Consider the following 20,678-nt stretch of genomic DNA (forward strand, 5'->3'; position numbering starts at 1 on the left):
AAATTTTGATGCGGGTCACACACAAGTAATTATGGTACGTCTCGCGCATTCGCGCAACAATGCTCGTTAGTCCTTATAAGGAATGTTACGGCGGCTGGAATGCGTCTTTGACTGGTGCGTTTAGCATCCCGTCCCGCCCATTCATCAAAAGCGGTCCCAAAGTGACAACGAATGACACCACAGAAGCCAGCGTGTCATGTTGTCGAATGTGGTGGTTCCAGCGACTATCACTAGAAGTCCTGGCAAAGAGCACGAGCAAACCCAATCTTTGCGAAGTCCCAACTCTGGTGGTGAAATTTTTTTGTTTTTTTTACTGTCAAGCTGGAGAGCGACCTGGAGCAGAACAGGCGTCTACCACGTCCACCACGTCAGGCGCACCGTGGCCGGCGACAACGCCGACACTTCCACAACGTCGTCGGGCGAAAATCGAGGGACCACTTACGAGGACATGGTAAGCGCGCCAATCGGAGAACGTGTTCTGAGCGCCATAGAAACGCCGAGCGTGGATTTCTGTCCGGGAGCCCTACCTGTTACGGCGTCGCAGTATCCCCTGGTGTGGTCCATGCCGAGCATGTTGCAGACGCACTCGAGGCACTGCTGGCGCGAGGCGTCCCCGTAGTGGCCCGGCTTGCAGCGCTCGCAGTGGTGGCCCTCCGTGTTGTACAGGCAGCGCAGGCACACGCCCGTGCGGGAGTCACAGTTGCCCGGCTGCGTGTCATCCGTGTTCCCGCTGCACTCGCAGCGCCGGCACTCCCCGCCCGGCGCGTTGGGCTCCCCGTAGTAGTTGTTGGCGCACCGGTCACAGCGCTCCCCTGCAACATGCATTGGGACAGCGTAAAAAGCGGGGCTTGTGCGAGCAACATGCTATTTTGAACGTGCCAGACGCTCCAGTTTGGAGTGGATTTGAATTAAAAAATTTTAATGTATCAATACCTTTGACTGAATGCACTTCGTTTCGGTACATTAACAAGACAGATGGGTAATGCCGAAAGGGCAAGGCGGTGTGGTATAGTGGTTGGGATGCCCGACCAGTAATTGCGAGGCCCAGAGTTTGAGTCTTGTCTCTGCCAAAGACTATCTTTCGGCGGCTTCGTACTAACCCTCGTTAGATTCGATAGAGTATGGTTCATTCGTCCGCATATTTTAGAATCAATCCGAAGAATAAAGTCAGGAGATGCAGTGTGCAGCAAAAGTATGAGTGTAGCCCTCTAAATATAATTAATTATCGCGATTACCCTAATTAATAATATTAGTTAGCTGTACTAACTTAATTTAGCAAAATTTAGCGGCTGTACCATGGTTTTTTATGATGCTCTTTTGTAACGTTATGCTCATCTCATTGAAATCAGCCCCTTCATGCCCTGTAATAAAATTATAATTGAACAATTGACAAATGTTGACACCTACGCGGAGAGCAAGTCGTCTGCTTCTTATGCAGGAGTTGCGGTGACGTGAGAGCAACGCCAAGCTCTGATTGGCTTAGATTGGGAGGATGTAGTGGCTAGACCTCAATGCTAGATGCCTTGAGATCTACCCACTATTTTTTTTTGTTTTTTTTTCAGTCAGTCAATTTCTGACTGAAACTGCACATGGGTTGCGATGATGTCAGTTTCTGACATCATCGCAACCCCTGTGCAAGAAGCAGACAAACTTGCTTTCTGCACTGATTGATCATTTAGAAATTGCTTCATGAAAAGCCTTAGGTGCATGAGGTGCTGTTATGCGAAACTTTCTGTATTTGTGAAGGTCGACAAACCAAATTACTGTGCGAGAGTTATTGCATTTTCACGGATAACTTTTTTTATCGCAGTTCCCTGAATAATGTATCACAGGAGTTCGCCTGTATAGATGCTTTAAGAGCTACTTTTAAACCCAAAAACTGTTTTAGGACTAGATTCAAAGCATAGAGTTGTAACAAATAATGTTGTAACAAAAGCTATGATGACATGGCCAGGTGTCTTTGCAAAGGACCATCTTCCTCAGTGGGAATCGCACCACTGACCTCTTGTTCGGTAATACCACACCTATCCCCTGTGCTAGCGGAAAGGATTTGGTTAGCATGGTGATATTTTGTATTTTTGTACTCTTAATAGTGCAAAAAATTTGGTCACTCCATAGTGGGAGGCGCTCAAATCATGTTGCACATCGTGCATCCCGGCTTTGTCCGTAGTATTAAGATACAATTAAATTCCTCTCCGACGTCTTCGCACATTTCATATAAACGTACTACCGTAAAATACCACAGAAGAGCCTACTTTGTTCAAGCGTTCACTATTAACATTCCCCAGCCTTGGAAATTCTGCAATCTATACAAGATTGCAAGTGGGCTGGGGACTCCCCCGGTATTTTACAGTAGGTTAAAATTTTTTTTTTTCTTCTTCATCTTTTACTTGGAGGATTTTTCCCTCATTTCCTTTCGCAAGATATGCTAGCAATTTTTATGAAACATGTTGTAAACAGCTGTCTTGAACCAAACAAGCAGGTTGATTTCAAAATATCAAAGAGAGTGACCAGAAGTCAAGGCGGCTGGTATGGTTTTGCATTTCACAACCTGGAGGACAATAGTACAATGGTGCATTAAAGTACCCCAAAAGTTTGGGCTTTGATCTCGGCATTGAGCATTGTCGTCTCACAGAGGGTTGCGGAAATGATTGTATTGCAATATCGTTGCAGTGCACAATGCTTGTGGATAGTAGCGGATGCTACTGCCCATGCCATACCCAAGTGGAAGTGAGACAAGCAACTTCTCAACAGAGCAGGCACCAAAACGCAAACACAAAAGGCAATTTTCGCTTCTGATGCGCTTCTTCATGCAGAAACTTCAAACTTAAAATCCTGTAGCTATTTTTGTTTTTATTAATATGCTCCGCCCAAATTTCAGATTTGCATGGTGCTCTCTTAGTCATCGTTCTCAATAGTTTAGGACAATATCACAAAAACACAGATTATGCGGTATCAGAGACCCTTTTCTAAGTGCCCGAAGGTCATCAAAAGCTGCCAGTTGAGAAAAGCTGGCAGCAATGAACATATGGCTCGCATTGACGTCATACCAGCTGCCACTTTGGTGTCCATTCTGCTGAGGAAAGAGCTTCTGCAGCCCATATCTTAAATCATTCACTTTCTTTTCGGGAGCAAGAACAAGCAGGAATGACCCCGAGCATGGTGCAGTAAAGTCACATGCAAGCCATACGTAAGGAGGTCAATCGACAGCAGTCAACGCTCGGTTGGTGCAGCGACAAACCCACCGACGTATCCCGGAGAGCAGTGGCAGGCCACGTTGCCCGTGCGGGGATCCAGGTCGCAGCTGGTGGCGTGGTTCACCCCGCTGTCAATGGTGCCGGGGCAAGGGCACGGGCGACACGGAATGTCCACACCGTACCGAGGGTCGCCGTAGAAGCCGGTCTCGCACCTGCATGCAACAGTCGGTCCCAATGGAGATGGCATCTCAAGAACAACTTTGCAAAATCAATGACCCAGCACACACCTGCTTTTTACAGACTGACGTACACTTCCTGCTTTCCACTGTTGTTAGCTCACCTCTTCTTCCACACCCTCCCCTTCTTTCAACAATTTTCAAACAAAGGGGTTGATTTCGTCCCCTTGATGCAGGCTCTACCAACCGAGTTCATTGTCGTTCTGCTCACAGACAATATGTTTCTGCCATGTGATGACCTCTGAGTGCGTTAAAAGTGCATTATCCATTATTTACGACTCCACGAGCAATCAACTCGGTAAATTAACGCTTATGAAAAGCGCAGAGTGGCTCGAATTTAACTCACATTCGAATTTAGAAAGACAACAAATATTTTTCTTTTCCATTAGTGCTCGACTACAAGTGAAATATCTTCCTTTCGCCTGTTTTTATCACTTTGGGTGCAGTACAGTAAGCATGCTGCATGCATCAGCATCCTCCTTACTGAAAACGTTTGACAGCCGCCGGCTTTGTTTTCACAACAGCTGGGCTCATAACTGATTGTTCTGCTTTTCGATGCTGGGCACTGCGCAGTTCCCACGACAAAAGGCCTTGGCATCGACGCAGAATATTAAGAAATGCAAATATGAGCTGGAGTGCATCTCCAACTTATGTGTGCGCGCACATTCTCATTTTTGGTCTCTCGATTTCCTTCTTATGACATCCCAGACTTTCTATGCTATTGCCTGCCCCAATCCTGGCAGTGGCACAGCAGTGGAGCTGAATGCAGCAGACGCGTGTTCAGCCGTAGGCCATTCTTCGACTCGGTAGTCCCCACAAAACTTTGGCACCCACGAATTGGGACACTGCGACAATAGTAACACATGCACTGGCTCGTATTTCTGGCACAAACTTCTACAACCAACCAACCACCAGGATCGCGACATCCGACGGCACGACATTCCAGCTCCTGCGACACATTTTGTAACCAACTGCATGGGAGGAGTAGAGTGTTTTCATGTCACATCAATCCACCATTTTGTTGGTACACTGTGATGAACCTTATAAGCTTTCGTGCATTACATACCTGAGGGTGTCGTGTGAAGCTTAAGAATGCTCAGCACGCAGCGGGAAGCGTATATAAAAAAAAAAATGGGGGACAAAATGATGTCAGTGAAAACAATAAAACTTTGGTTGGGGCTAGTTGGTTCATATCGATTAAAAGGTTGAAAGGCGCCTGTCTGTGTCGTACGTGTCTCTTTCTTCGTCCTGTTTGTTTGCGCCTTTTAACCTTTTAATCAGTGAAAACAGCCTATGGGATGCTAAACACCCCAGTCAGACAGATTCTAGGCACCATAATGGAACTCAATTTTCGCCGATACTGCCAACTCAAGTAAAGCATTAGAAGAATACTCCAGATAGAGCTGAGCCACGGTCTGTGACTGTGCATCTCACATCCGTCTTTTACGTCACTACATGCGCAATAAAAACGGCGCGAAATGTACGAATGAGGGTGAGTCCAAGCCGGTTCTGACCTGTCGCAGTGCGGTCCACTGGTGAAGTCCCGGCAGTGGCTGCAGTGTCCCGTGCGGGAGTCACAGGTGTCTGCGTGTCCGTGGCACTCGCAGCGCTGGCAGTTGGGGTAGTTCCAGTAGCCCGGCTGGCACTCGTCGCACTGGCGCCCGTACGTGTTGGGGCGGCACTTACACTGGCCCGTCTGGGCGTCGCAGAAGTTGTCCAGGGACCCAATGCCGTTGCAGTCACAGGCTGCAACAACGCCAGAAGTTTCGGCAATTCTGGCTTTTATAGCCGGGGTTCTCAAATTTCTCCATCTTAATAAGAAACATGACAAAAAAACAACAACAGAAACTGCAGGTAGAAAATGACACAAACACTGAAGGTTCGAAACACAGGTGAAGTTTTCATTTGCCAAAAAATGCTTAAATAGGCACCGTGGAAAAACAAAAAAACGGAGAGGGAGGAAACAACAGCCTTTTTCCGCAACTGAAACAGCAAACTAAGTGACACATCAAGGACACGAAAAATTGTTGTGGCACCCACCTCCTTTCTTAACACCGAACCTTCGCTAACTGAACTCTCCCATCCACCGGTGCCACTAAGTTTGGTAACGCAAAGCAGATCACAGAATAATTTGTTGCCCTAGCTAGGTGACGTGACTTGGTGTCACGTCACCTATGAAAAGGTGACGTGTCACCAAGTCATGTGACGCCTTTTTCGCCACTAAATTAAGCGGGGAAACCGAATTGGTATTAAGATCATGTGACATTAAATTTTCCGCTAAATATAGCTCAGTTTCTCAGACAGGTGTAGAGGGAAATTGACGTCATGGGACCTCAACACCAATTCAGTTTCACTGCTAGATTTAGTGGGATAACTAATGTCACGTGCAGATGGAAGGAGGAGGAGGGGAAGGTACAGAGGAGGAGGAGGAGGGGGAAGATGGAAGGAGGAGGAGGGGCATACCCTCTCCTCCATACCCTCCCCTCCTCCTCCTCAAGAGCTGCGCTCTAACTTCGCGTTACAGAGATTTGTAAACAACTTTCAATTTTTTGTTGTCGCAACAATAAATTATGCATTTCTGAACGCCCATTTCCTACCCAAATGTACCGCTAGCAGTCCGAATCCAGATGCCAAAGTTTCAGAACTAATTGTTATCCCAATAAAAAAAAGCTGCGATTTTCTTAAAGATTTTAATAGGAAACTGGACCGTTTTTCCCGTCTCTGGTTACTGGTGCCACTCAGCTCCATCCAAGTATTTGAGAGCCCGTCAGCCACCAATTTACGATTAAAAATTTCAAAAAATCACTTTTACAATTTTTTATGGAGATAGCGGTTTGTTCTGAAACTTTGGCATCTGGTTTGGACTGCTGGTCCTACATTTGGGAGGAGGATGGGCATTCGACGGTGCATAGTTCATTTTTGCGGTGAAGAAACCCTGTAAATCTCTCTTTGGAACACCCAGTTTGAGAACTCGTGTTTTCTAGAATGCGCCTTGGCCACTCAACCTGTTTGGCTGTTTTGAAATAATTTTAAAGGATCTTGAGCAGATCCTTCTACTTTTATTTCAAAAAATAAAAACGCAAAAAAAAAAGATGCCCACTCTATTTTTTTTTTTTGTCCTTCTTGTCTGTATTCTTTTAAATTAAAGTAATCCATTCACAATGTGCTTATATCATTGCGTATCTTCTACTTCATCTCTGCGATGCACTTGCAAAGGTCTCATTCTTGCCACATTGCTCTGCGGGGTAAGCTTTGGAGGTTTTGAAGCTACTTTATGCCTTCTAGATGCAGTCGAACGCACACGAGAAGTTGCTGCCCTGTACGAGTGGCACGAAAATTGTGTGTGACGTAAAAAAGGCTTCTAAAATGTTTTTGAAAAGTTGGTACAACATTTTGATTTATCGGGTGCAGTTCGACGGGATGAATTGATTAGTTAGTACATGAGCATTACCATAAAATACAGAGCATACACTCCTGGCAAAATAAGCAACCACTCTTTACAGAACAAGTAGAAGACATAATTACTACTGGCTTGAAACTAACAGATTATTTCAACTAAAAATAAAGGATATCTGGAAGAAATAGAAAGAGTAGGTGAAACATGCTTATTTCCTACCTCTGTTCTTCATTGCACTCATCCTGTTTACTTCCTTACACTCGTCCCTGTCCTCGAAGAAAATAAATGCCTAAACAATTTAGAGTGCCGTCTACTCCAAAAGTTTTATTTCCTAACCAAGTCAGGTCTGCTGCAAAGCACTCAGTGCAAGCTCTCCACCACATTATGAAAACTGAACTGCATCATAAAAATAATAACAAAGTGGAAACCAGTGAGTTACTACAGTCAGGTAGGGAGTTACCCACTGCACCCTTAAAGCATCTCGTCTAACTTCTCGGTTCATTTTCTAAGCTACGTATTTACTCGCACAATGAACGCACTCGCGTAATGAACGCACCCCCCAAGTCGGCTCTCAAAATTTCGACTTTTTCTTTCACTCGCGCAATAAACGCACCCCCAACTCCGACGTCAAAATTTTGACCCCCTCCCCCACGCGCGCGAAATGAACGCACTTCTCTGTCCCGGTGCAGCGAGGTCGCGAATGCATGGGCAGCGTGAGCGAACAAAGCGCCTTGCAAAACGTGTTAAAAAGAATTGGCAAAGATCCAACGGAAGCAAAAAAAAAAACAACCATGGAAAAGCTTTTTTTTTGCACAACGCAGTCTGGACTTTGGGTTCGCGCGCCGCCGCGCGCAAGGAGGTAGGAAAGAGAAACGGAGAAGCGCTCTAAGCGAACAAAGCAGCTTGCGAAAGGCGGCAAAAAGAAAAGAAAAAAAAACCCCGCGGAACTAAGAGAAAACAAAAACAAAAAAAAGCTCTTTTTTTTTTTTTTTGCACAGCGCAGTTTGGTTAAGCGGGTCGCGCGCCGCGCGCAAGGAGGTAAGAAAGAGGAGCGGAGAAGCCCTCTAAGCAAACGAAGCAGCTTGCGAAAGGCGGCAGAAAAAAAAAAACCCCAAGGAAATAAAAAAAAAAAAGAGCTTTTTTTTTTTTTTTTCTTTTTTTGCACAGCGCAATTTGGTTACGGGGGGTCGTGCGCCGCTCGCAAGGAGATAAGAAAGATTAGCGGAGAGCCCTCGCCTAAGCAAACAAATGAGCTCGGGAAAGGCGGCAACAACAAAAAAAACAAAAAAAACGGAGGGACTAGAAGAAAGAAAACAAAGAGGAGTTTTTTTCTTTTTTTGCACAGCTTAGTTTGGTTACGGGGTCGGGCGCCGCGCGCAAAGAGATAAGAAGTTGCTTCGATTTTTCAGGATAAAAGGTCCGTTCATTATGCGAGTAAATATGGACACAAAAATTTTACTTCGCGTAATGAACGCCCCCCCTAACTTTGCATCAATTTTTCGGAAAAAAAAGTGCGTTCATTCTGCGAGTAAATACGGTATTCCGTCGTCAGGCTGTTAGCACTAGGTTTATTAAACGACTCACTCGTATGCCTCCCATACAAAACAGCGGTTTTGTGACTTTGTAACTTCCTGCAACTTCAACGGAGTAAGACAACCCCCGGACCGAGAAAAGGTCACATTCGATGTGGAGTTCATTAACTCATCGCCTGGGTGCAGGTGTTTACCGTGCCGAGAAATCCTAAGACTGCGAATGCAATCGGTGGACCCCGAAAGGATGAATCTCCGACCGTGGTCAACCGCGCTGGCAACCCGCTGTAACTGCAAAGAGGGCAGACTTACGCCTGCATCCTCCAGGGCCGAAGCCGTAGGTTCCGGGGGCGCAGCGGTCGCAGTTGCGTCCGACCACGTTGGCTTTGCACTGGCACTGGCCTCCCAGGGTGTTGCACACGCTGCTGTGAGACCCCTGGGCATCGCACCTGCAGTCTGCAATGTGCGCAGCACGCAAGAGTGCACGTCCAACAATCACCACACTGAACTGGACAAAATCGGTACTGCGGAGTGAATATGCACGGGACAATCTGAGAAAAAGTAGCGAGGATGCAGAGCTTGAAACGAGCTAACTTAATTCGTGAGGCATCTTCTCAAAAGGTAAACAGTGAGAATGAAAAGAAACAAAACCGACTTAGCTAAGAGAGAGTGTGAACACCGATAAAGAATGCGAACACTGGGGTTGTCGCTTTCATTAGAATTTTGTTTCCCAGCTATCGTTTTGCTCGTTGTTCCAGGTTGCCGGGATTGCAGCATACCCCAAATTACTCCCACATTCTAGCGTACTTAAAAAAGTGCCATAGTTTACGCTTATCTTTCATGCTCGAGGTTCTGAGCAGTGTGCACGCAGCCACTGAAGTAAACAGTACGACAAAAAATCCTTTTTTATTTTACGCGCAGATGAATAAACAAATAGGACAGAGCACAACACACGACATATTAATGCGGGGTCCTTTTAAGTGCAAATTCTATTAACACATTCTTAAGATGCAGCTCAGTACAATCATGAAAACAATGAGCTGCAACCCATTTGTAAGACTATCAAATGTCTCCGTTTGTCGGCGCTACGATAAAAACAGCCAGAAAGGCAGCAACTGAATTCTCTTCCCCGCCGAGCTGACAAAGGGGCAGACACTACGCGGTCGTTGGGCCGGCCAATCTTCGAACTGCGTGATTGCGCCCCTCGCACATACTCGCAGGCGGCTGGCGGGAGGGGCAGGCGGGTGATTGATCCGGCGAGCACGTAGCTTCCGCCACCCTGTCAACTTAGTGGTGAACGCAGTGAGAATATACGACTCAAATTCAGGAGACAGCGGCTCCCTAAAAGCAGCAAATCGGAATAGGCCCTCTTCAAAACCCCATCAAGCTACATCGGTGGTCGCCATTTCTCGGGAACTAAGAGCGCGACTCTATCCGAGTCCTCGCAAAACGCCGACGCTGTACGAGCCGGGTTCGCACCGAAGAATGACTCGGTCTCTGTGTCCAGCTCCGTGTCCAGTACAGTGTAGTCCACTTATAACGATAATGAGAAAACCCGAAAATCCAATCGTTACAACCGATTATCATTGTATCTGGACTAGAAACTCATTGTTTCTAGTCTAGAAACTCTAGAAACTGATCGTTATAAGCAGTTAATCGTTATAAGTGGATCGCACCGTACTTGCTCCGAGTGCATGCCCGAGCAACAGCGGACTCGGACAATTGTCGCAGCAGCCGCTAGGGGGCGCGCACTTTCGAAAAAGGTCCATTAAGACAAAGTAATGTTCTGGCCTCGTCGGGTCTCACCGTGGGCCCCTCCGTAGACGTAGAAGCCAATGCTGTAGAGGTACTTCTTGCAAATGTCCGGCACGGAGGAGGAACCCCTGCGGACCGTGTAGAACGCCTGGCCGCATCGGAACCGCTCAAACTCATCCCTGCGGTACTCGTTGGCAGGAGTTCCGTGGAAGAAAGGGATGGCGTTGATGTGGGGAAGGAGCACCATCTGAAAAGCGGGCATACCGCCGAGGTTGAATCGTACAAGGCGCTTTATCCGAACGTCCTTTTAGTTTGGAGGCGATGAACTTGCTGCTCGCTTCCGTAAAGTAAAGTAAGCTTTCTTGCCACCGATCCCCTAACACATGCTACGATGGGTGATGCTAAACTGACACACCGTTTTGGAACTGGACATGCTTCTCAATGTCGTCGTCAAACTACACAATGGGTCGACATACATTTGCGCACCACTTGTACTTTCCACTTAAAAAGCTACAAAAACATAAAAAAATACAAAACGAAAACGTCCAGTTATATAAAGAAGGTAACTCACCACTTGTATTCTCCACTTAGAAAATACAAAACCCTAAAAAAATAAAAGATTGAGGTACACCTAAGCACTCCCTGCGAGTAATGAATGCAAAAACATGTACATCATCCTTGCTCTACGCATGTTGGCGCGCTGACTGGTGCTGACCTGTTGCTGATGGACACGCAGTGCCATGAGGTTTGTTGGTCGTTGAAGCTGACGCGCAGCGTCAGTTTCGACCACCGGCCACCCATGGTGCTGCGTGTCCGGCGAATGGGAGCCTGGTCGACGCGCGTTAGCCAATGGGATTGAAGCGGTGAAGGTGCCGTGGCTAGCTTTGAGCGTGGTTACAGTTTCATAGCTGAGAGCTGGCTTGATTTGGAGAAGGATTGAAGATCCGTTTGGCATGGTTTCAAAGCTGATGACGTGGGCTCGCTCCATGAGACAGTTAATGCTTTCGCATTCAAAACTAAAATGTTCAGTTATATAGGAGGGTAACTAAATACGGCAGGTTTTGGTCTGCAGTTTCAATTTTACAGCGTCGGCTGTACCGGCGAGTGTTGTGTTGCCGAAAACGAATAGAGTATGCGTGCATTTATCGCGAGTGGCTTTGGCACCCAGAGAGGGCGAGTAAATCGTGATACCCTCGCCCTTTCGCCGATAATAGTTGCGGCTGAGGTGCGGCGCGTCCGGCCGATCTCGATTGGGCTGGGGGTCGTGCGATCGCGCTCCTCGCCACCTGCTCTTTCTCGGCTTCAGTTGCCCGTTCCCTCGGAACTCTAAGCCTTTGCGTGCAAGAATGGGGCGGCCGAAGCGGCGGCTGCTCGACAGCGTGAATGCGTAGGCACCAATGGTCTCCCCATGGGTGTTAGGATGGAACGTATTAGACATCAAGGTCATCCAGTGTGTGAACGTGAAGCAGCATGTAGAAGAGAATGTTACCGAGCGAAAAATGGACACGCCGGTGCGACCGAGCAATTTGTGCAGAGCGTCTGCGAGAATGTGTTTGTGGTCTACGCAAGACATCGCATGACGCAACACCTCCGGAATTTTCCAGTCAATCAGGAGGCAATATCATTGATATGTCACGCCAGCTGACGCTGTCTATTCGCATCACGTCGCGTAATCGTGTCCGCGCAACTTTTTTTTTTACGAAATTTCCGTCTGTGTGTTGTATAATGGTTGAATCTATATGTATTTTTTTCTTCAAATATAGACATTAGCTCTGCAAATTTACCACGGGGTTATATTTGTTGTTCGATTAATTGATGACAATGTTGAAATTGGCTCCCGTTCGTGAATATATTGCGATCGCAACACACAGATGCAGGCTAATTGTCAATGCAGTTTCGTCGCACGAACCAAATAGAAATATGCAAGTGGAACTCGCACAAAAGTGCAACTTATTGTTTCTGTGTCACCCATTTATAGGAGGCGCAACTTACACAACCTCGCAACTTGTATATTGGAAATAATGGTAAATGTAGTAGCTGAGCTTAAAATATTTTCTTTTTTTGTGTGCATTTTTCTTTTTTTTTTAGACATTTTGAGTTTCCTTGTCCCGGTCCGAGGTTGTTTGGCATCATAGTGCTTTATAAGCTTGGAAGACGTTTTAAATTACATTATTTACTTTCTCCTTCATTCTACACTAGGTATTCGATGCAGGTGTGCTGTCTAAACCAGGGATGTATGAGAGCAGATGAAACACCGCAAGAAGGCCACATAAACAAGGGGAAGACACGGCAATGTCTACCCTTTGTCCCTATGCTGCACCTTGCTACAGGGATGTATGCCTTTGGCTTATTAAATTACCTTTCCGTCCTGCACAGCCATTTTTCTAGGGAATTAAAATGCTCAAACTATTATCCAATGAATCAGATGTGCAATTCTTTACCCAAACAGGTATGAGAACGTCGCAATAATTTCCCCCATCAAAGAGATGCTACGATTGTTTCCCGAAACGTACCGAGTCGATGAGAATGGATGCCGACGGCGTGTCCACGATGCGGTCGTATTGCTTGAAGGTGATCCGGACCTTGTAACGACGCCCCTTCTCCAGGCAGACGGGCGGAGCGACAACCACGTATCGGTCACCTGGCAAGGGCCACATAACAATCGCACATTGTGACCTTGCTGTCATGAGCCACGCATGCTGAGAAACATGCCCTCGCCACGTGAGAGCCGTCAATTTTGATAAAATAATTCTGAAGAAAGGGATATGTCACAAACAGTAGTTCGTCATGTAAACTGCGAAGCATTAAAAATATTTGAAGAAACTGTTATGACAAAGTTTGATGGTTTCAGTGGTGATGATAAAGACCTTAGCTCTCATCTTATTCACATCATAGAAAATATAGTTGTATTATACAGTACAGCCCGCTTATAACAAACTCCACAAGAATCTGAATTCAGTTTGCTATATTAATATTTTGTTACATATGGACTTCAAAAAAAAAAGAAAAAAAAAAGAATCTGCTATTTTACTTTGCAGAGGTGGATGACCAGCGATGCTGTTTAGCACACAACACAGACGTGACACAGAATTTTCTACTTTCCGACCGGACCGCCACCCTGGAAAAGCGGAAGGAAAGGAAACTAGGCACGCCAGTGCTTGGAACGATGGCGTAGACATGGCCGATGCGGGTCGCACAGTGGCAAATCTTTGAGAAACCTTTATTATCTACTTGAGAGTCTACTGACCTTGAAAACGGTGCCTATTGTTAATTAATCTACCGAAAATTCACATCCAGTTGATGAGACATACAAGCTTTTGCACAGAATGAAGCGATTTCGCATCAAATTCGAGACCTGAGTTTTTGTTGACGCACGTGAAAAATCCACGGAACCCTAGCCATAAACAACTTTGCATTAAAAAAAAAAAGAAAAGCTCATTTAGCAGGAGATTTTAATGCACTCCAAAGTAGCCATCATTTCGCAACTGTATGCACCACGTATGCCTTTGCGATTACTGGCTAAATTAACTCGAAGTGTGGAAAAAGGCTTCGTTCGAGCTCAGCCTGGTTGGCACCACCGAAGTAGCCTTGGAGGGTATCCACCGCGGCAAAAGCCGTTCCGGCAAACACCAACTTCCTGGCGGAGTCGTCATTATCCTCGTCGCCTTCGCTAGCCGCCGCCGCATCCGACTGGACCGGAGACTGGTGTCTTTTACAAGATCCAGAGACAAACACAGTTGGCAGCAATAGATTCAGTGGGATAAAGCTCAGTAGTCCTAGTGTGTGGTGGGCGACTCAGTCTTTGCCAAGAGAAACTTTTGAGTAGGCCCGTCGTCGGAGAGAGAAACAAGTGAGGTGGTCAAGTCCGGAAGGTGTGGTGAGCGATTCGAGAGGAGTGTGTAGTCATTGGTCGGCGAGAAGCAAAAGAGGAATAAGGATGCGTGGGATACACGCTCACAACGCAAGATGGTGGGCCGAAAGACAAGGGCCATGTTCCATACTTTAGTCAACCTTACTCTAGGATGAAGGTTCTGTACCTTGGCATTTGAAGGATGGATGGATGCTAATGACTATAACCTTTGTAACGGGCGATAGCTTGCACCACCTAGCCTAAGTCTAAGAAAGACAACCATATGATCCCTCTCGCCCTTATGAGCCAATTTTCTCCCCCTAACTATCACCAGGCAGTGTGGGATATCACCAGGATGACCTTTGGGGGATCAGGCAAAAAAAACCTAAAAAACATCACCCCCCGCCTCTTTTACTCAGCGAGGGAGTCGCCAATTTTCCTCTGGTCAAACATTGTCAGCATTAGCCCAGCACCGGACCCACTGAGAGACAGGGTTGAGACTTTGGGCCGGAGCCACGCGGGAGGGAGTCCCAATTTTCCTCTGTCCCGCCTGTTCCCATTTGTGCTAGTTAGTTGTGCATCACTCAATTTTCCCTAGATAATTTCCACCAATCTTCTAACCTACTTGCGTCCAGTGTTGTTCTCATTTGCTCTATTTGTGTTGTCGTGCAACATGATCTGCCAGAGTAACAGGATCCATTCAAGTAAATTTTGGAACACAGCCAGGAAAACGCAGAATGGAAACTGCAGAAATGGCAAAAACCCGAAATTTTCCGCATGACGTGCACAGCTGTGCACGTCATGCGTAATGCAGACAAGGCGAGCTTGCCAACCAGAGCGAGTTCCTGCCTCGCTAGCACAAAGTGCGGCGGGCAAATTAGCTGCACTATCGGAACGCAGCGGTTAGTTTTTGTGCTTAGTTTCTATAAATATACCGTAAAATCCCGAGAGATGCCCCATCCTTGAAAAATAACCCCACCCCCCTGTTTAGTTTGATTTGCTATTTTCTTTTAAACACGGAAAGATAACCCACTCCTAGTCATCATAGTGGTCGGATCAATGATGATCTCTGTGTAAATGTGTCAAGTTAGCTATGGCGGGATAAAGTGAACATTGCTGACTGGGAAGTACCATCATCTTCGCTTCAATGCCTCTCACCATGATAACGAGTTTGGCAGCGACACATAATCTAAAAATAGCATTTTTCCAACTTTTCTTGATTCCACACCGAAGGTAGCCCACTCCTTATTTCTAGCAAATCTCTCAATTTTAGGTGGGCTATCTCTCGGGATATTACGGTACCGTAAATAGCTTTCTTTAAATTTAATTTGAGTATCCTTTTGTAGTTGTTTTGTCGTTATATCTGTGGCGGACCTCCCGAGGTTTCCCGTTAAAACGGGCTCATATTGCATTGCAAGCATACAAACGGTAACGGAAAATTAAACTTAGTTTGTTATATTCTTTATTTTGATATTTCCGAGCTCATTATAAGTGGGCTGTACTGTATTGTGCAAGAAATACAGTAAACTTTCGTTAGTTCGACCTCGGTTAATTCGACTTTTCGTCTAATTTGATCGTGTTCAAAAGTCCCGGCGAGCACCCATACATTTCTATGGGGGGAAAAGTTTGATAGTTTGAACTCGGGAAGACTCCGCATCGGATAATTCATCCCGAGCGAATGTGCGCGGCCTCACATTGCACGGCACCACGGCAGAAAAACCACCAACCTACGGCGAAACAGGGGCCCTTTGCTGCAAAGCCGAACGTGGGCAAATATGCGCCTGCTCCTCTACGCCGTTGAGATGAAGCGTAGCGAATGACTCCAGCCAGCGCAACCAATCTGGCGTGGAGAGCATAGCACATGGTCGGTCGGGCGTGGAGACAGCGCGCGCTCTCAAAGGGCTTTTCTGTAGCATCGTGTGCGGTCCATCTTGCGTGCCAGAAAGCGCAAAATTCTTTTTTTTTTTTTGTTGTTGTTGTTGTTAATTTTCTCTGCCACCAATGGTCGGCTGCCCGGCGCCACAGTCGACTCGTAAAACTTGCTTTTTTTGTTTTTTTTATTCATTATTTTTTTTTTTTTATTGTGAGCATTTTTTTGGGGGCGCGACGTTTAGTTAAGCTGGAGCACGCTTTTGGACACGCGTTTTAAGCGCAGACGGCAGCAAACCATCCGGAAGTACTTTGGACAATAAAAGGAAGTTTAATTTTAACCGTTTTTCTGTCCTTTTTTTTTTCAATTCGATATCATTCGGAAAATTCAACCAAATTTACAGGTCCCGTCGAGGTCGATTTAACGAAAGTTTACTTTATAAAAATAATAAAAACTAGTAAAAATACAAGATTATCACCAGATTCGGTAAAAGCATAACGCTGAAGAGTGCCCGCTCAGAGTGTGAGCGGGACATTTGAAAAAGTGTGCCCAAGCATTGCAGGGAAGCATCACCATATAACCTCTGAAGCACAACTAGGATAATCAGGGTACTGACTAGGATATAAAAAATATCTGCACTTTCCCAGTTCAAATTTGCTGTATGGATGGCTAGGGAATTTGAATTCAGTTTCCTCGAAAAACATGGCTGCTTGGAGGCACTTTTTCCAGTGCAATACAAAAGTTAACTGGACATCTTCAATGTGCGTCATAGAAAAGTGGTTAAACAAAAGCATGAGAGCTGTGGGAATCAAACCTTCAACTCTGAATAGTGATCAGTTGAACCGAACAATGCACACTCACTAGCAGGAAAGCTGATCACTTGTCTGTTGTCCTGCGAGATGACGTTAGCGCATGGCCCAGAAGGATCGACGGGGCCCTGACGGTCGATGGTGACAATCGCTTCATCCCAGCCATGAGCCAGCTGCAAGAAGAAAAGTATCGTTGTTTACTTGTTTCACTTGGATCAGCATGACTAAAGTGCGACCAGCTAAGTAATAAGTGATTTTGATCGCTCCCTACAAAATGGTTGCCATGACAACCAAAGTTCGCACAATGCGTAATGGTGGACTGCAAAAAGTCATTACGCAGTCAGTCGCACTCAAATGTAAATGTTTTAGCCAGCCTTAAAAAGACACTGACAACCCCAAAATTTATTTTTTTATTTTTTTGTATTTAATGGTGTCAGAAGACTACCCATTCAATATTTTGCTCCAACGTCATGTATATTCTTAATAAAGTCAAAAAACGCAACTGCTCGAAACCGATACCGAAACTAGACTGGGGAGGAAGAAGAAATATAGGGGAGGAGAGAGGTGGCGGAAATCAACGTGGCTGCAATACTTTTTTTTTCCTAATTGATGCATTAGCTGCTTTTCAGAAGCCACAAAAAAAGGGGTATCATATTTCTTTTCTATTTTTAATATTGTGTGTGCGCTTTCGATGACCCACGACTTTGATTATATTTGGTGATTGTGCCTAAATTACAGAAAACAGCGCGTGACCAGGGAGAAGAGAGTAAGCGCAACTCCAACCAACCAGTTCTCGACCGGCTGTTTTTGGTCAAAAGAAAACGAATTTCGAGTTGTTTTCTGGGTAGTTGGGCTCTCGAGTGTCATGTACAAATAAAAACCTTGACAAGCATAAAAACCCTGTCAGTGTCCCTTTAATAGTGCAGGCACTTGGATGAACTCTAGTCCAGAGAGATGAAAGAATGTCATTAATAGAAGACAGCATTAACTGTCAGCATGGTACAAATAATGATTATTGGTGGGCAAGTTACCAGGCTTTTGGTTTCGGAATGTGTGGTTTATAGCAGAGCTTATATCGCACATGCACTCTTTCTGGAAGAGGGAAATGTGGTATGAAGCATCCCACCACCTACCGGCTAGCCTCAGCCGCCAGCTGGTAGAAAGTGACGAGATAAAAGTGTATTCTCCTACGTGGCCCTTTGGCCTGCAGATGTGTCTGGTTCTTTCTCCGCCAACCTAACAGAACACACGCTTCAAGAGGCCATAAACAGTTTTCTTGTATAGTAAACCAGAGGAGGCAGATATGATGACAAAGCGCTTATGACAAGGTTAACATTAACAATAATTTAGTTTTTGTCCTTTCAGAAAATGCTCGATTGTTCACTAAATGGGCCTTGCGGGTTGCCCACTAAATGGGCCTTGCGGGTTTTCGAACCTTTAGCTCAGGAAAGTTAGTGAAATACTACTGCCAAGCTGTTTACAAGTATATCGCCACGTAGGGGCCGAGTTCACCTTGGGCTCGTAGCGGAAGACGATGTCGTACTCCATAGAGGTAGGAACGTCCGTCACATCAAACTCCAGGTAGGAGTCCTCGTGAACTTGCATGAACCCAAGACCGGTCCAGGTGGCTTCCCGCTCGGCGTATGGCTCTCGCACCAGGACTTGGCAGTCCTGTGAAATGCAATAGAAAGGACAAATGTCATAACAGAACGAACTGAAAACCAAACAAAGTGCAAGCAAAGTCTGTTTTCTGAAAATGTGATTACTGTCATCTTTTTGTAGCTATCCTCCAGAAACACTGCACCACGCAAATTCATTGATCTGCCTAAGAATCACAAACTTACAATATCTTGCACTTTAAAGGGACAGTCAATACGGAGCAATATCAGTAAAACGGGGCCAACGAATATAACACAAAAACATTCTATTACTCGCATAATGAATTGCCTTAAAGTTTTGTTCAATAGTAAACATAAAAATTTTAATCGACGGGAAAAATTTTTTGCCAGTTTTTGCAGAGAGGGATATCTCTTAACTAAAAATGCTGGTGCTGCGAGACCGGTTATAACAAAGTCAACGGGAATCACTTTGCTGTATCTGCTTCTTTGTTATATCTGGACTCCATAAATTTTTAACACGCAAAAAAAAGATAGTATGGGTCGGCCAGGCCCATGCTTATTGTGCCTGTAGAAAGCGATCGAGACTTTTCCGCGTGCGTGCACTTTCTGCAAGATCGGAGCCGCTTCTCATCAACTACGAGAAGAAGCTCCGATTGAGGGAAGATCTTGCGAGTTACATACGGACCGTGTCGACAGCTGTGATAGCCGCCATGGAGGATACTGGCGGTGGACAGCATTTTTTATATTTATGTGCACTTCGTCAAGAATGATACGCTTTTGTTTTAAGGAGGTTGCCTTCCTCTTCCCCGTGGAGGTGCCGGCGGGGCCGATCATCATCATTGAGTGGCGATGATACGCCGAATCGGTGCTCGAGCACTTTCAAGCAGGGAGTGACTACGCCGGCCATAGTTGCTTCCTGCGCGAAAGCGCTCGAGCACCGATTCAGAGAATTGGAGCTCCGATTCGCTGAATACACCGACATGGAACACGGAGCAAACAAAGAAGCAAGCTTGGAAATGAGTTTGTGCTGAAGTTTGTGTTTCGTCCGTATAGAAAGCCTAGATTTAAGAGGGGAGGGCCACGTCTTCACCCCCACTTCTACACAGCCTCACCGGGCTGGCTTTGGCCAGTTCGGCCTCGTAGACCATGTAGTCCATGTTGCCGACGAAGAAGCCCGTGTCCGGCTGGTCACAGCGGCGACCCTGGACACTGGGGCGGCAGCGGCACTGGCCAGTCACCACGTCGCAGCTGTTCTCGTAGGCGCCTCCGGGGTCACAGTCGCAGGGCTTGCACCCGTCTTCGTCGTTGCCAAGCCCCCAGTACTCGGGCTGCGCGCCGGCCAATCGAGAGCAAGCTTTTAACATTCGGGCTATACACTGGCCAATCAAGAGCAAGCTTTTATAGTGTTTGGGTTGTACACCAGCCAATCAAGAGCAAGTTTTCAAAGTACACAGGCTGCATACAGGCCAATCAAGAGTAAGCTTTTATAGTATTCCAGCTGTACACTGGCCAATCAAGAGCAAGCTTTTATGGTGTTTGGGCTGTACACCAGCCAATCAAGAGCAAGCTTTCATAGTACTCAGGTTGTACACCGGCCAATAGAGAGCAAGTCTTCATAGTATTGGGCTGTACACTGGCCAATCAAGAGCAAGCTTTTATAGTGTCTGGGCTGTACACCAGCCAATCAAGAGCAAGCTTTCATAGTACTCAGGCTGTACACCGGCCAATAGAGAGCAAGTCTTTATAGTATTGGGCTGTACACTGGCCAATCAAGAGCAAGCTTCTATAGTGTCTGGGCTGTACACCAACCAATCACGAGCAAGCTTTCATAGTACTCTGGTTGCATACTAGCCAATCAAAAAAAAGCTTTCAGGGTTCTTGGGCTATACACCGGCAAACCAACAGCAGATTACAGGGTATTACTGGGGCAGCACACCAGCCAACTTAGAGCAAGCTTGCAGGGTACTTGGGCCGTTTTCCGGTCAACCAACAGCAAGCTTATAGAGTGTTATTTTGGCTGTACACCGGTTAATCTAGAGAAAGCTTTTAGGACACTTGGGCTGTACACCAGCCAATTAACAGCGAGCTTACAGGGTATTACTTCACCAGTACACCAGCCAATCAAGAACAAGCTTTCAGGATACAACTTGGGCTGTGCACTGGCCGATCAAGATCAAGCTTTTAGGGTACTCGAGCTGTATACAGGCCACTCAAGAGCAAGCGTAAGTGCCCAGAGCTCCCTCAGTGTAAAGTCAATGGCTTCTTAACCACTTATGCTATACTATCTAGTACATCTCCATTTCCCAGAAGTAAGACATTACTTAGGTTTAGACACTGCACACTGGCCTATAAATAGAAGCAATGCTTTGACCCAAATAATCCCTAGTTGACTAAATATTCATTCTTTCCTAGAACT

At 46.0% G+C, this 20,678-nt stretch overlaps 1 protein-coding gene across 1 annotated transcript in view; it reads right to left on the reverse strand.

Moving 5' to 3' along the window:
* The window catches only part of LOC8041283 (laminin subunit beta-1), a 97,985-nt gene that overhangs the window by 39,245 nt on the left and 38,062 nt on the right, over nucleotides 1-20,678 (reverse strand). Inside the window, exons 11-19 of the mRNA XM_029993932.4 lie at nucleotides 19,375-19,590; nucleotides 18,156-18,314; nucleotides 16,696-16,816; nucleotides 12,628-12,755; nucleotides 10,166-10,361; nucleotides 8,672-8,815; nucleotides 4,948-5,179; nucleotides 3,246-3,409; nucleotides 528-812 (exon numbers count right to left, since the gene is read on the reverse strand). Of these exons, the coding sequence (XP_029849792.2) occupies nucleotides 528-812; nucleotides 3,246-3,409; nucleotides 4,948-5,179; nucleotides 8,672-8,815; nucleotides 10,166-10,361; nucleotides 12,628-12,755; nucleotides 16,696-16,816; nucleotides 18,156-18,314; nucleotides 19,375-19,590 (1,645 nt within the window). The remainder of the gene's footprint in view (nucleotides 1-527; nucleotides 813-3,245; nucleotides 3,410-4,947; nucleotides 5,180-8,671; nucleotides 8,816-10,165; nucleotides 10,362-12,627; nucleotides 12,756-16,695; nucleotides 16,817-18,155; nucleotides 18,315-19,374; nucleotides 19,591-20,678) is intronic.

Source organism: Ixodes scapularis, unplaced genomic scaffold, assembly GCF_016920785.2.
Source record: "Ixodes scapularis isolate PalLabHiFi unplaced genomic scaffold, ASM1692078v2 PGA_scaffold8__174_contigs__length_109621045, whole genome shotgun sequence".
NCBI lineage: Eukaryota > Metazoa > Arthropoda > Arachnida > Ixodida > Ixodidae > Ixodes > Ixodes scapularis.